General features: G+C 48.5%; 2 protein-coding genes across 4 annotated transcripts; one reads left to right on the forward strand and one right to left on the reverse strand.

Annotated features, from left to right (window-relative positions):
• Window positions 1-302: 302 nt before the first annotated feature.
• Window positions 303-2,130, forward strand: LOC117899529 (actin-87E). The gene is made up of 2 exons (XM_034809597.1): window positions 303-458; window positions 630-2,130. The coding sequence occupies exon 2, from the start codon at window positions 651-653 to the stop codon at window positions 1,779-1,781; it is 1,131 nt and encodes a 376-aa protein (XP_034665488.1). The 5' UTR covers window positions 303-458; window positions 630-650; the 3' UTR covers window positions 1,782-2,130.
• A 1,096-nt stretch (window positions 2,131-3,226) lies between these two features.
• On the reverse strand, window positions 3,227-8,547 carry LOC117899528 (band 4.1-like protein 5). 3 transcript variants are annotated; one of them, XM_034809594.1, is made up of 10 exons: window positions 7,621-8,546; window positions 7,083-7,230; window positions 6,838-7,014; window positions 5,716-6,781; window positions 5,521-5,652; window positions 5,262-5,381; window positions 5,035-5,189; window positions 4,785-4,972; window positions 4,040-4,627; window positions 3,227-3,856 (listed from the first exon to the last, which is right to left on the reverse strand). In XM_034809594.1, the coding sequence occupies exons 1-10, from the start codon at window positions 7,834-7,836 to the stop codon at window positions 3,695-3,697; spliced, it is 2,952 nt and encodes a 983-aa protein (XP_034665485.1). In that variant the 5' UTR covers window positions 7,837-8,546; the 3' UTR covers window positions 3,227-3,694. The 3 variants fall into 3 exon arrangements, with proteins under 3 accessions (XP_034665485.1, XP_034665486.1, XP_034665487.1); XM_034809595.1 differs by lacking the exon at window positions 5,262-5,381 and having other exon boundaries at window positions 7,621-8,547; XM_034809596.1 differs by lacking the exon at window positions 4,040-4,627 and having other exon boundaries at window positions 7,621-8,545.
• Window positions 8,548-12,296: the final 3,749 nt, after the last annotated feature.

The following is a 12,296-nucleotide window of genomic DNA, read 5'->3' on the forward strand; positions in this document are numbered from 1 at the left end:
CACTCTCGGAAAGATACACAGATACCGAAACGATCTATGAGCGAATGCCCACGCCTACGATGCTGGGGGATGCTGTTGCTCCGGATCCGGAGGATCTGCCGCTGTGTGTGTGTGCAGCCGATGGATGTTGTGTCTATCTGTGGGTGTGCGCGGCTGTCTCTGCCCCTTCGGAATTATGAACGAAGCGAACCGAAATCCAAAAACAAACCAACGAAAACAAATTATTTTTAAAGAAATTCAACATTTTCGTCCCCTCCCCAAATGTGCATCCATGCCATGTGTTGCATGTGTCTGAGAGAACACATGTGTGTGTGTGCTTGCGTGTGGAATATCTGCTCGAGTGAGGGTCGCTCGTCGAATGGTATAAATATTAGCGCATCTCGGTCCAGCGGCCACTCGCAGTTCTACAGCGAAAGTGTTGATTTAGATTTTCTAGTTGTCTTTTTTCCTGTTTAACGGTCAGTATACCACAGACTTTTCAATCAGATCACACATTTTACACATCACACATCTCAACCGGACAACATACACACAGAAATTCACAAAAAACCCAAACCCAAACCCAAAGTGTGTCTTCTCCTGGCGTTTATTAACGGTCTTCTCTGTGTCGTGTGCTCTTTCTTCTGCAGTTAAAACAAATCTAAGCCAAGATGTGTGACGATGAGGTTGCCGCATTGGTCGTTGACAACGGATCTGGTATGTGCAAGGCTGGCTTTGCCGGAGACGATGCGCCCCGCGCTGTGTTCCCCTCGATTGTGGGACGTCCGCGCCATCAGGGCGTGATGGTGGGCATGGGACAGAAGGACTCGTATGTGGGCGATGAGGCGCAGTCGAAGAGAGGTATCCTCACCCTGAAGTACCCCATCGAGCATGGCATCATCACCAACTGGGACGATATGGAGAAGATCTGGCATCACACTTTCTACAATGAGCTGCGCGTCGCACCCGAGGAGCACCCCGTGCTGCTGACCGAGGCCCCGCTGAACCCCAAGGCCAATCGCGAGAAGATGACCCAGATCATGTTTGAGACCTTCAACGCACCCGCCATGTATGTCGCCATCCAGGCTGTGCTCTCCCTGTACGCCTCCGGTCGTACCACTGGTATCGTCCTGGACTCTGGCGATGGTGTCTCCCACACCGTGCCCATCTATGAGGGTTATGCTCTGCCACACGCCATCCTCCGTCTGGATCTGGCTGGTCGCGATCTCACCGACTACCTGATGAAGATCCTCACCGAGCGCGGCTACTCGTTCACCACCACCGCTGAGCGCGAAATTGTGCGCGACATCAAGGAGAAGCTGTGCTACGTTGCCCTGGACTTTGAGCAGGAGATGGCCACCGCTGCCGCCTCCACATCGCTGGAGAAGTCGTACGAGCTGCCCGACGGACAGGTCATCACCATCGGAAACGAGCGCTTCCGCTGCCCCGAGTCCCTGTTCCAGCCTTCCTTCCTGGGCATGGAGTCGTGCGGCATCCACGAGACCGTCTACAATTCCATCATGAAGTGCGACGTGGATATCCGCAAGGATCTGTACGCCAACATTGTCATGTCCGGCGGCACCACCATGTATCCCGGTATTGCTGATCGCATGCAGAAGGAGATCACCGCCCTCGCGCCCTCAACCATCAAGATCAAGATCATTGCCCCACCAGAGCGTAAATACTCCGTCTGGATCGGTGGCTCCATTCTGGCCTCCCTGTCCACCTTCCAGCAGATGTGGATCTCCAAGCAGGAGTACGATGAGTCCGGCCCAGGCATCGTCCACCGCAAGTGCTTCTAAGCAGCAGCAGCAGCAGCAGCAGCATCCAACACCACCACACCACAACACCACACACCAACACGAACACACACAACAAATACAGCAAAAAACGAGAGGAGGATGGCGTCGGTTTGGCGGCGCCTAGGACTCGAGGATGATTAATTTTAAGTCGCACCTCTTGCTGCCCCCGCGGACAACCAAAGAACAACAAATTGAAACCAGCATGATAATGTATTATACTTATATTAATATTTATTGGAAGTGTCGCACCAGTCGATGAGGAGAAGAAGATTTCAGGAGAATCAAGAATGCAAAATTTACAGTCTAAACAAAATAAATTATACAAGTAGAACTCCACTTAAAAATTAAATCTAATGAAACTATAATATTAAAAACAACATTATCTTTCATTGAATGCACACGAGCAGACAGAAGTTTCTGTATCAACATATATTTTTAGCAACACATCGGATGGCGTCGCGCACAGGAAATTACGAAATTTTGCACGCCCACTGCATAGCCCACGTACCAGTGGCTATGTAAGGGAAGATATGTACAGGCCTCCTCTATGTATGTACAGCTGGAGGGGGGCAGAGTTGCTAAAGGTGCATATCCACATTTGCATGGCATAGGTATAATCTCTATAGAGACGCGCGCTCTTCGCTCTTCCAGTCCATTTTGGCTCATCCGCAGGAGCTGCTGCCCCCTCGTCGTCGTTGGGCTAAAAATAGGGCCACAGCAGCATGCCAGAGCATCAACAAATGTGTTCTCTAAAACGATATTCATACGTACGCCAAAGATTTCTCTTTTGGAATCAGGCATCAGGGCAACAGTGAGGCTGAAGGCGACCGCCGGCTGTCTTTTAATTGCAGTGCCACGACCTCGGGGGCTGCGAAAATATCTTGGAATTTCAAGTACATGTGTGTGACTGGAATGGGTTGGTGATGGTGATGCTATGGCCTCCGCTGTGTCTCCGCTGCTGCTCTGTACTTGAAGCTAGCAGCTGGGCCTCCTTCTGGCTTCCAGGAATGGGCTGCCTAAATCGAAAATAGATGAGAAAAACACACAACTCGTCGTTGGGGGGAATAAATGCTGCAGCGTCGCTGGTCCCATGTGTGTGTGTAAATGTTTAATGCATAAATGCACTTTTATTGAATATTTTTATACATTTAAATGCTTCAACATCCTCATCACTCTGTATGCTTAGACAAATACTAATTCGGAGTACACTGGCACTTGTACTTCACATTTCGATGGATAATAATTGGTTAACACCCGGCGGGTAGCACATTTTAAAATTTTCATCTCAATTCGGTTTTGTATACAATTTCAGTCAATATTTTGTAGTTACAATTTAGATACGGATCGGATTCGTTGTTCTTGTTGGTCGTTTAGTTGGAATACTGCATTGAGGGGGGAATGCTCACATTTCTTAGCTACTATATTAAGCAGAAGGCCTTCATCACTTTTGTTTTTGTTTTTGTTGGTTTCAAATCCAGTCTATACACTTATAGTTAGCAAATGAATACATTTTGAATTGTTAACTTTATTTTAAGTACACTGTTTTTAGCACATCTCGTTCCCGTGTTCGTTCAAATGTAAACGAATATAATGTATATGTATATGTATATGTATATAAATATGTTTTGTAGGTATGTTTATGTATATAGATCGTTAAGGCACATTTATGGACAGTTTACATTTTGATTGGACCTGCTCTCTCATTGTCGTTTATGTCGCTTTTGTTGCTTTCTTGCCACTCTCTCATGGAATGCTTAAAACTTGTCTAGCGTTTGTCTATATTAAAAATATACGAGAGTACATTTACGTCTGCCTAGAATTTGCGTAGCTAAAATATGTATATGTATAGGTAGATGTATATAAATAAGAACATTTAGGCTTACATTTGTAAAAGATTAAGGGCTAAACAATAATTACAACTGCGTTGTTATAACGGACTTTCGTATTATGGTCGGCTCGCGTCCCTTGGGGGCCGACACAACCTCCGAAGAGACCAGCCAGGGTGAGACCATATCGTTGCTGTTGCTATTGCTGGACGGAATGCGGCTGCTCTCCGGGTAATTGCTCTTGCTTTTCTGTGGAAGATCAACCGTTTTCAAGAGTGTTAAAAGCTGTTAATGGGGAGTTCAACGAACTAGCGCTAAGAGTTAGAGTTGCGTGCAGTTTGAAAGAAATGAAAACTAAATGTTAATCGTTGTTCTAGGCCAGTTAATAGACAGACAGTGAAAGCGTAGACAGAACTTGCTCAATGGTCAAACCTTTTCACTCTGCGGCGCATCTACTTCGCTGTGATTCTGGTTCTGATTCGGTTTCGGCTTCTGGCCCGTCGTCTTCTGCGCCTCCAGACGCTCCTGCTCACTGAGCGTGGAGAAGAGCAATGTGCCGGCGCTGGGCGTGGCATTTGCCGCAGGCTTTGCACCAGTTTCGGTTGCGTTGTTGCCACTGCCAGTGCTGCTGCTGCCGTTACTGCTGGCGGCGGCATTGTTGTTTATGATGTTGTTAATGAATATTTCATTAATGAGTATTTCGGCAGCTGAGGCATTGCTCAACGCGGGCGCAGCGACGCTCGGGGCCGGCTCTGTGCCACTGCTGTTGGCAGCCACCACACTGATGCTGGCCGTGGGGCTGCTGGGCGTACTGATGGTAGTCACACTGGTGGCGCTGCTGCTGTTGTTGTTGTTGTTGAGTATGGCTGGCAGCGATGACGGTGGGGTCAGTGGCGCAGTAAAGCCAGAGACGAATGTGGCGTTGCTGAAGGGTGGATTACCATTGGTGGTGCCCGAGGCGGTGCCCGTGCCTGTTGCCGGTTTCTGTTCCGGTATGCTGAGCGTCAGCTTATCGCCTCCCTGCTCGGGTTTGCGCGTTTACCGAGAGTTTACACACACACACACATACACATAATAAACATAAAGTGCGGACCAACAAATGAAAATGAAAATAAAACATACAGAAAGCATGAAACGGGTGCAATGTGTGGAGCAAACTGGTTCGTTGGCCACTCACCACTGATATGTAGGTGGCGTTCAGGGAATCCGGTCCATCGCTGCTGTGTGCATGATTGCTGCCGCTGTTGTTGCTGCTGATGCTTGTGTGCATAACGGAGTGGGCAGCAGCGGAGCTGGCGGCAGGCACAAACATCTGATTGGTCAGCTTCGCATTGCCACCGGCACCCAGTTCCTCCTCAACACGAGCTGCAATGTCAAGGAAGTTCCATTAATCTCCACTCTGAGTATCCCCTTGGTAGCCGGCTTACCCTTTAGTATATTGCACTTGATGTTGCCGGGCGGCAGCGAGGTGGAGCCCACATTGGCCAGCTTCACTTGGTTGTTGGGCTTCTCGTTGGCATTCGAGAGGCGCTTCAGTGTCTCCGTATTGTGGTCCATGTCGAAGGTTTTGTTGATGGTTACTCTGAGGAATAGATGGAGATTCGCTGGTTAATATATCTATGCTGGACTCGTGGCTCGTGGGTATTTACGCTACCTGATACTGTTAGCATCGTTAATGGCTTCGTTTGCTAGCACTGATGGGGATGGATCTTTCACAATGGACTTAAGCAATGAGTCTAGCTCTCTGTCTTTATCCGACAAGCCGCTCTTAACACTGCACAATGAACCATAAGCACAGGACACAACATAGACAGGTGAGAGACAGGCGGCAAAACACACACAAACAGGCAATATTAGTCAGGATGTAAAAGCGATAAATGCACATCGATCGTAGCTGAAACTGCGCCGCTTACCTGAGCTGGCCGGAGCTAATGGATGCCTTGCCAAAGCTGCCATGATGCGAGGCTGCACTCCTGAATGGATTGGTCTCATCAAAGTTCTTCGTTGCATTCGGGGAATACGGCGGCGTGTACTCTGGCTCCAATCTGCAAGAAGCAAGACACGATTTAAGGTACATTTATAAAGCACATTTCCTCCTTTTTGCATACTTCACAGTCAAGCCAGCGGCCTTGCCAATGGATCCAATCTTGCTGTACGCCGGATCATCGTTGCTAAAGTTGGACTTCAGGGAGTTGCGACCCAGGGAGGCGCACGCGGCCCCCGCGTGTGTGGAGGAACTGATGGAAGCACTGCAGGCAGCATCGGGCTCAATGATGGCAGAGTTCTGTATGACAGTGAGCACAGAGGGCGAGGGCGTGACAGTGACGAACTGATCCGTGGAAATGAGCGAATCAAAGACATCGCTGTTGTTGTCGTTGCACTGCGCGGGCGCAGCAACTGGAGTCAATGGAACTGGAGTCTGGCTGGCGTGTGAGGCAGCCGCAGCAGCGGCCGCGGCTGCAGCAGCTCGAGCATTGACCGAGGCCACGGCCGAAGCGGCCGACTCCTGGGACGCCTTTTGGCGCTCTCGCAGCAGATGCGACTGTCGGCTGGCAAAACGTTGCGAAGGCCGACGCTCGAACTGCACCGTGCGGCGTGCGCGGCTCTGCTGTGTGGTTTGGAACTCGGTGCGGCCGGAGTAGCGGAATCTCGAGCCCATGCGGAAGAAGTTTTGGCGTGCCGAGGGACCTTTCACAGGCGCCCGCAGCCGGAAGAAGGTGTGATGCTCCACGGCGCACTTCCACAGATGCTTGCAGGCCTTCTCGTTGTACAATCGGAAGACGAAGGTGTGCTCCTGCTCGCGTCCGTCGTCGTCATCCTCGATGACGATCAGCGTCAGCTTCTTCTTTTTGAAATCCAACTTGCTGATCTTTGGCCAGAAGAACAGACCTATCTTCTGGTCTCGCTCGAACACCAGGATGCCAGTGGGCGTGAGTCCCAGGTGATACTCGCATCCGTCTTTGCCCAGCACGGTGTGCATGTCCACGCCGTACATGTCCAGCCACTTGGCCTTGTTGAGGAACGCCGTCTCTGCCTGGGCAGGCGTCAGGCCGCGGCATGTCTTGTACTCCTCCAGAATGGATATTTCCAGATCCTCCGTTTGCTCCGGCACAAAACGGAACTCCGAGACGGTGGCCGCCGAGTGTTCCTGATCGTCGTAGTCGCCCAACTCAGCTGTGGGTGGAAAGTAAATTAGTAAAAGGAAATTATTCAAAGAGGATTCAACCCACATTGCAAGGCCAGAGCACAGAGCTCGGTGGACTTGTCGTCCGGGCAGTCGAGGCGTCCCTCCAGCAGGTCTTGCTTCAATTGCAGGAAGAACAGATAGCGCGTGAGCTCCTCGCGCAGCGTATTCGGCTCCGAAGAGTAGAACTTCACCTTCAGGCGGAATGTGTAAGGTGGTCCAACTGTGAGGAAATCATTTTGCATTAGTTGCGGCCACTTTGAGAGGTCTGAACTCTGTCCAAGTACTCACTTTTGACCTGCTTCTTGATGGGCTTGGTGGGGTCCAGCCAGTGCTTGACATGATTGGCGTCCATGAACTGCAGGCCAAAGTAATCCTTCTCGATGATGTCCAGCGCATAGAAGACCTGCTCGTAGAGGAAGCTGCCCAACGCCTTTTTCTGCAAATTCCAAGTGCAAAGTTGCGAAAATTAGTGCCCATCGCGATGCCGGGTATCTGTAAATCAAGCTGGCCCTGAACTAATCACGTTCGCTTAGCGGGGTTCAACAATGCGAAGATCAGCTAGCCGCCGCCGCCAGTGGCGGTGGTTTCGTTTATCGTTTATTTCACATTCAGGCAGCCAGCGACAATACACGCGCAGGCTCATCGCAGTGTCTGTGTGACAGTCCCACACATCAGCAATTAACCTTTGAGTGGGGTTTTTGCTTGACTTGACTTGATTCAACTCGAAACGTACTCCCCAAACAATAATTTATGTCAACTTTCATATGGCATAGTCCCCCGGTGGGCTATTACTTAACAAACAAACAGAGTGTAATTCTATACTTACCGATAATTCGATGGAAAGGTCAGTATTGTCCAGCAGTATGACGCGGCAGTCTATTTTGTTCTTGTTCACGACGATGCGCTGCGGCTTAATCTGGGAGCCGCTGGCCACGACGGCCCCGCCACCGCCCATGCCGCCGCCGCCGACGCCACCGCGAGGGCTGCTGGCATTATCCGCGTAGTTGTTGCGCACCTTGCGACGGCTCAGAAAACGCAACATTTTCGTTTTAGGTTTTGTTTGCTTTACTCGGTGGCCGCTACTTGTTGTTGTTGTTGTTGTTGGGTCGGGGTGGGTCGCCTATTGTTGGATGCGACTGTGGCCAGGGCTGTGACTGCGACTCTGCGGCTCTGTTGCCAAGGCAGCGTATTGCACCGATAATTCACCTGTGTGCTCACCTCTTGGTCGTCGTCTGGGAAACAGCGCAGACATCAAGACCCAGCACGCACACTGCCACACCGAACACCACTAATACCTGTGCACACTCGCGAGCGCTGCAACTTGTTCTTGTCCATACACCGCGCACATACACACACACACGGCTCACACATATAAGCGGGCACGCGACGCCCCCGTTTACTTGGCCTCCGCCAGCGAATCGGGTTGAGGACTGGGCGCTCCTGTGGCCGCGGCGGCGGCTATGTCTCTCCCCAAATCACAGTTAGTTGCTGCAGCCCGTCAGCCACTAAGTCCACTTTTGCACACAAAAAACTAGCCCCAAACACGTTCGCGTTCCCGTTTCCGTTCGCAGAGCCGAGAGACGCGTGATTTCTGGAACATTAAATGCACAGCTCTGGTGGTTTTTCACTTGGGATTATGTTATGGCCTTCGTTGTGGGTTCGCTTTTCAGATTAAATTTGTTGTTTTCTTGTTTTCTTTTAATTCTACTTGTGTTTAGATTTTACCGATTACCGTAATATACCAAGCAAAGAGTGTGACTATCGGAAACATCGATAAGCTATACCGATAGACACTCGGATTATACCAAATATACCAATTAACTTTCAAAATATACTGTAAATATACCGTAGTCTTAAATCATATTCCTCGACTTTGATGTTCTATTTAATATTACCAGCTGGTTAGTATTCTCAGCGATTAAACTATAATTTTATCAGAATCAACCATCCATATTCCACAACATTGATTGATTTGTATGACTACAATTTGTATAATTGATTGCAAAATAAGGTTAAAACTAAAAATGTCTACCAAAATAAATTACATTAAAAGGTTACGTGGGTGGGAATGGAGTTTTACATCATTTGACCATTTGTTGCTGGCCAACCGATAGTATGGGCACTTGTGTACCCTATTTTCTTTTAATATTGAATCAATTTTCTACAAGATTTATTTCTGTTAATGATATTCTTTTGGTGGGACTATTAGTAGCAAAGGGTATCTAACCTTTTTCTGGCTATCTGGCATCCCCGCCATGTAAATATTACATACATTCAAATTACATGGCTGAAAATTTCTTTAAATACTAAATGGTATTTCAAAAATATCACAAAATGGCGCGAGAATATTCTTGAATTAAACTTAAGGTTTATGGAAATTAATAAAAGCTTGAATTACCAACGGAAGCAATTTTTTATTTTTCCCAAATTCAAATTCCTTCTTACAATTTCTTCTACAGGAATGCCGTGGGGAAAACTTCCCCTTTCTGCTGCTCCAACTTGTTGCCATTTTCGGCTCCCGTTACACAATTCTTTGAGGGAAGCATTTCGCTCTCTCTCTTTCGTCTCGCAGGAAACTACAAAACAGAAAAGAACCCACGATAACTGTAAAATAGGAAACACACGAGGGTTTTTTTTGTAGTGGCAGCCGGGCATTTGTAAAATCCTTTTTATGGGCCATTTATTCCTTTATTTGTTAGTGGATTTAAGGCTGTAACTGTAACCGACGTTCCCGCTCTCGTGTCCGCTCTCGAGTCCCGCTCTCGCTGTCCACCCCTGCCCGCCCTGTCCACGGACAGACGAAAAGCGCCCCATTGGTGGTCGTATTTCGAGTTTAAAGGTAAATGGGAGATTTATCGCCAACGATTTCCTTCGCTCTGTGCTCAGTTCTGTTCTCCTCTCTTCTGTGGCTGCGTGTGTGTGTGTGTGTGGAGTGTCTTAGCTGTGGGCTCTGTGTTTATATCGGGGTTTTAGTGGGCCCTCGAGATGTTTTGGGGCAGGGGCCGTGGGTCGCGGGTCCCACAACATTCGCAAAATGTTGGGAGCCATTCAGGCCCAATCGCATGATTCATTTTCGCTTATTGGCCATTAATTTTCACTCGATTCTGATTGAGCTCGCGATACGCGAATGCATTTACATTTTTATTGAATGCATTAGCAAGAGAGCGAGCGAGAGAGCGGGATCGATCCCGGTCTATAATTACACAAATGACCGTTATAACAAGGCGCATGATTAATTACTGGCTAATACTGAAACCCGATCTGTGGTGGCAGAATCAAACCAGAACAGACGCAAACCAGACCAAAGTAGCCTCAGCAGTTGGGGCATCCGTGGCAGCATCGCATTCATCCATAATAACAAGACAGGCGACGATGCAGCACAGTCTTAGCGGGCAGCTGAAGGCAACTTGAGCAGCAGCAGCAGGCGTTAGGCGGCAGGCGGCAGGCGACTGCTCCATAATTATGACAGGCACCGCCGCAGGGGGTGAGGCAACAATTAACAAATGGCTTCGTTGCCAATGCCATTGACCAAAATAGACATGTTGGCAAAGGGTTAGAGCCAGCCAGCCAACAGAGCACACACATTTGGCATGCGTGGAGCCTAGAGATGGTCGCTGGCCTTGGGTTCATAAGTGGGATAGGGATGAAGAGAGATGATTTACGGGGTTATATACGATATTATGTCATTATGTCGGGTAGCTGTATGATCAGCAGCAAAAGACAGCCATTGGTATTGCTTAGGATTTGGAGTTTTCTTGATTAGTCATCTAAAACTTGAGCCAATTCGAAGAGCTTTACTTTGCCGCTTCCATAGTTATCTTCGAAAAACTACTGTCAAACTTAGTCTGAATGGAACGACTCTATAATGTACGAGTACATCCGGAGGTAAGTCTGTTTATGCTATAATTGTACGATCAAGTAACCGAAACAGGGGATTGCTCCTCTGCGATCCCAAGCAGCTTTACGACGGAAGTGCAGCGCTCACAGCCTAACATAAAGCCTGTTCGAAAGAGATACAAATTGTACGTACAAGATAGATGGATAGACAGAGATATGACGATCTCATAGCTAGAGATTATTGCTCACAGACTGAACGTTTGCATAGAACTTCAAGTTATTTAACTTCACTTCTAGCTGCCGCGAAGTGTATGCCACGAAATGGAGTTGTATCGCTGCTTCTGCACATCTCTAATGTAAATATGCATAAATATGTATGTACATGCATAAGTACATATGTACATATATGTACCCACTGTACATATGTATATAAATGTATTTGCATTGTCTTAACGATAATGGCAAGTCGTGGTCATGTAATACGAGGAGCAGGGCACACATATTGCCTCTCCGTGTGTGTGTATTTTGGGTGGGCGGAGTGTGGATTTGTGGTGGGGGGTTGATGGGGTGGCTGGTGCTGGGCACAAAGGTAAACTATTATATTTATACGGATGGATGGTGCTCACGGTGCTCCGCCACTGGCTGAGCACTTATCTGCAGTTGAGTGGGAAATAAATTCCTTTTAATTAAAACCGCAGCAGAGCTCGTGATTTAAATTGCTCACGGCTCAGGCGGCAGGCAGCAGGCGGCAGTGCAAATTTATTGGCGTTCATCCATAAATCAGCGGCATCGGCGACGCTCCAAAGCCCTGTCCCAGGCACTGTCCTCCTGTTCGAGATTTGCCCCGAACTTCGAACAGTCAAAAGGTGAATTCATTTTAATTAAATAGAAAAATGTTTTGTTGCTTACTTATTTGATGGCCGCCGCACAGCAAACAAACTCTAGAAAAAGCCAAAGAACGAGTCGCAGAAGGAGTCGGAGATGCAGACAGAGGAGCAGCGGGGCAGCAACAGCAATCGAAGGAGTGAAATTCATAGTAAGGAATTCGAAGTTTTTGTCAGTAATTGGCTACTTAAGTTGCTTCGATTGGGGACCAAAGAGGCAGCTGGAGTATCGCCAGTGCCAGGATGAGTACAATAAAAAACATCCTCGTGTTGTAAAATTTTATGTGTGATTGTGTGTCGCTTTACGATATCCTCGCAGCCAGCCTCTCTGCTGCCCTCCCGCCCAGTCGAGGGCTCGTTACTGGCGGACAAACGGACAGACAGGCGGACACACAGACAGACACAACCAGAGCAGAGCAGAGCACAGCAAATGGGGGCCAACGTGTGGCGTGGCACACACACACACACACACAATATTTGTTGTCTCAGCGAATTCCGGGGGCAAGCAACGATGCGATGGGATTGCCCGTTACCTGCTCCACCTACGCCCTGGGGGAGTATTTCACGGCTATTTGGCAAGTCAACAGCTTGTTTTATTTCGGGCATGTAATTTTCGTTGAGTATTTTTATGACGACAAAATCCAGCGACAAAATCAATTTGGAAATCAATGTTGCGATAGTGGCGCCAACGCCCCACACAGACAGACACAGAGAGAGAGAGAGAGTCCTGCCACAGAGCAGAAGGATAGCAATTAGAATGCCATTACGAGGCGTGAGAGAG

The sequence above is a fragment of the Drosophila subobscura genome, chromosome O, assembly GCF_008121235.1.
Source record: "Drosophila subobscura isolate 14011-0131.10 chromosome O, UCBerk_Dsub_1.0, whole genome shotgun sequence".
NCBI classification, from domain to species: Eukaryota; Metazoa; Arthropoda; class Insecta; order Diptera; family Drosophilidae; genus Drosophila; species Drosophila subobscura.

Excerpts from the sequence above, each read along its gene's own strand:
- LOC117899528 (XM_034809594.1), bottom strand. The coding sequence starts at position 7,836 with ATGTTGCGTTTTCTGAGCCGTCGCAAGGTGCGCAACAACTACGCGGAT. Across the intron at positions 5,382-5,520 it reads ATTAGCTCCGGCCAGCTCAG|TGTTAAGAGCGGCTTGTCGG; the intron begins GTAAGCGGCGCA and ends TTCATTGTGCAG. Across the intron at positions 4,628-4,784 it reads ACGCCACCTACATATCAGTG|GGAGGCGATAAGCTGACGCT; the intron begins GTGAGTGGCCAA and ends AAACCCGAGCAG.
- LOC117899529 (XM_034809597.1), top strand. The coding sequence starts at position 651 with ATGTGTGACGATGAGGTTGCCGCATTGGTCGTTGACAACGGATCTGGT.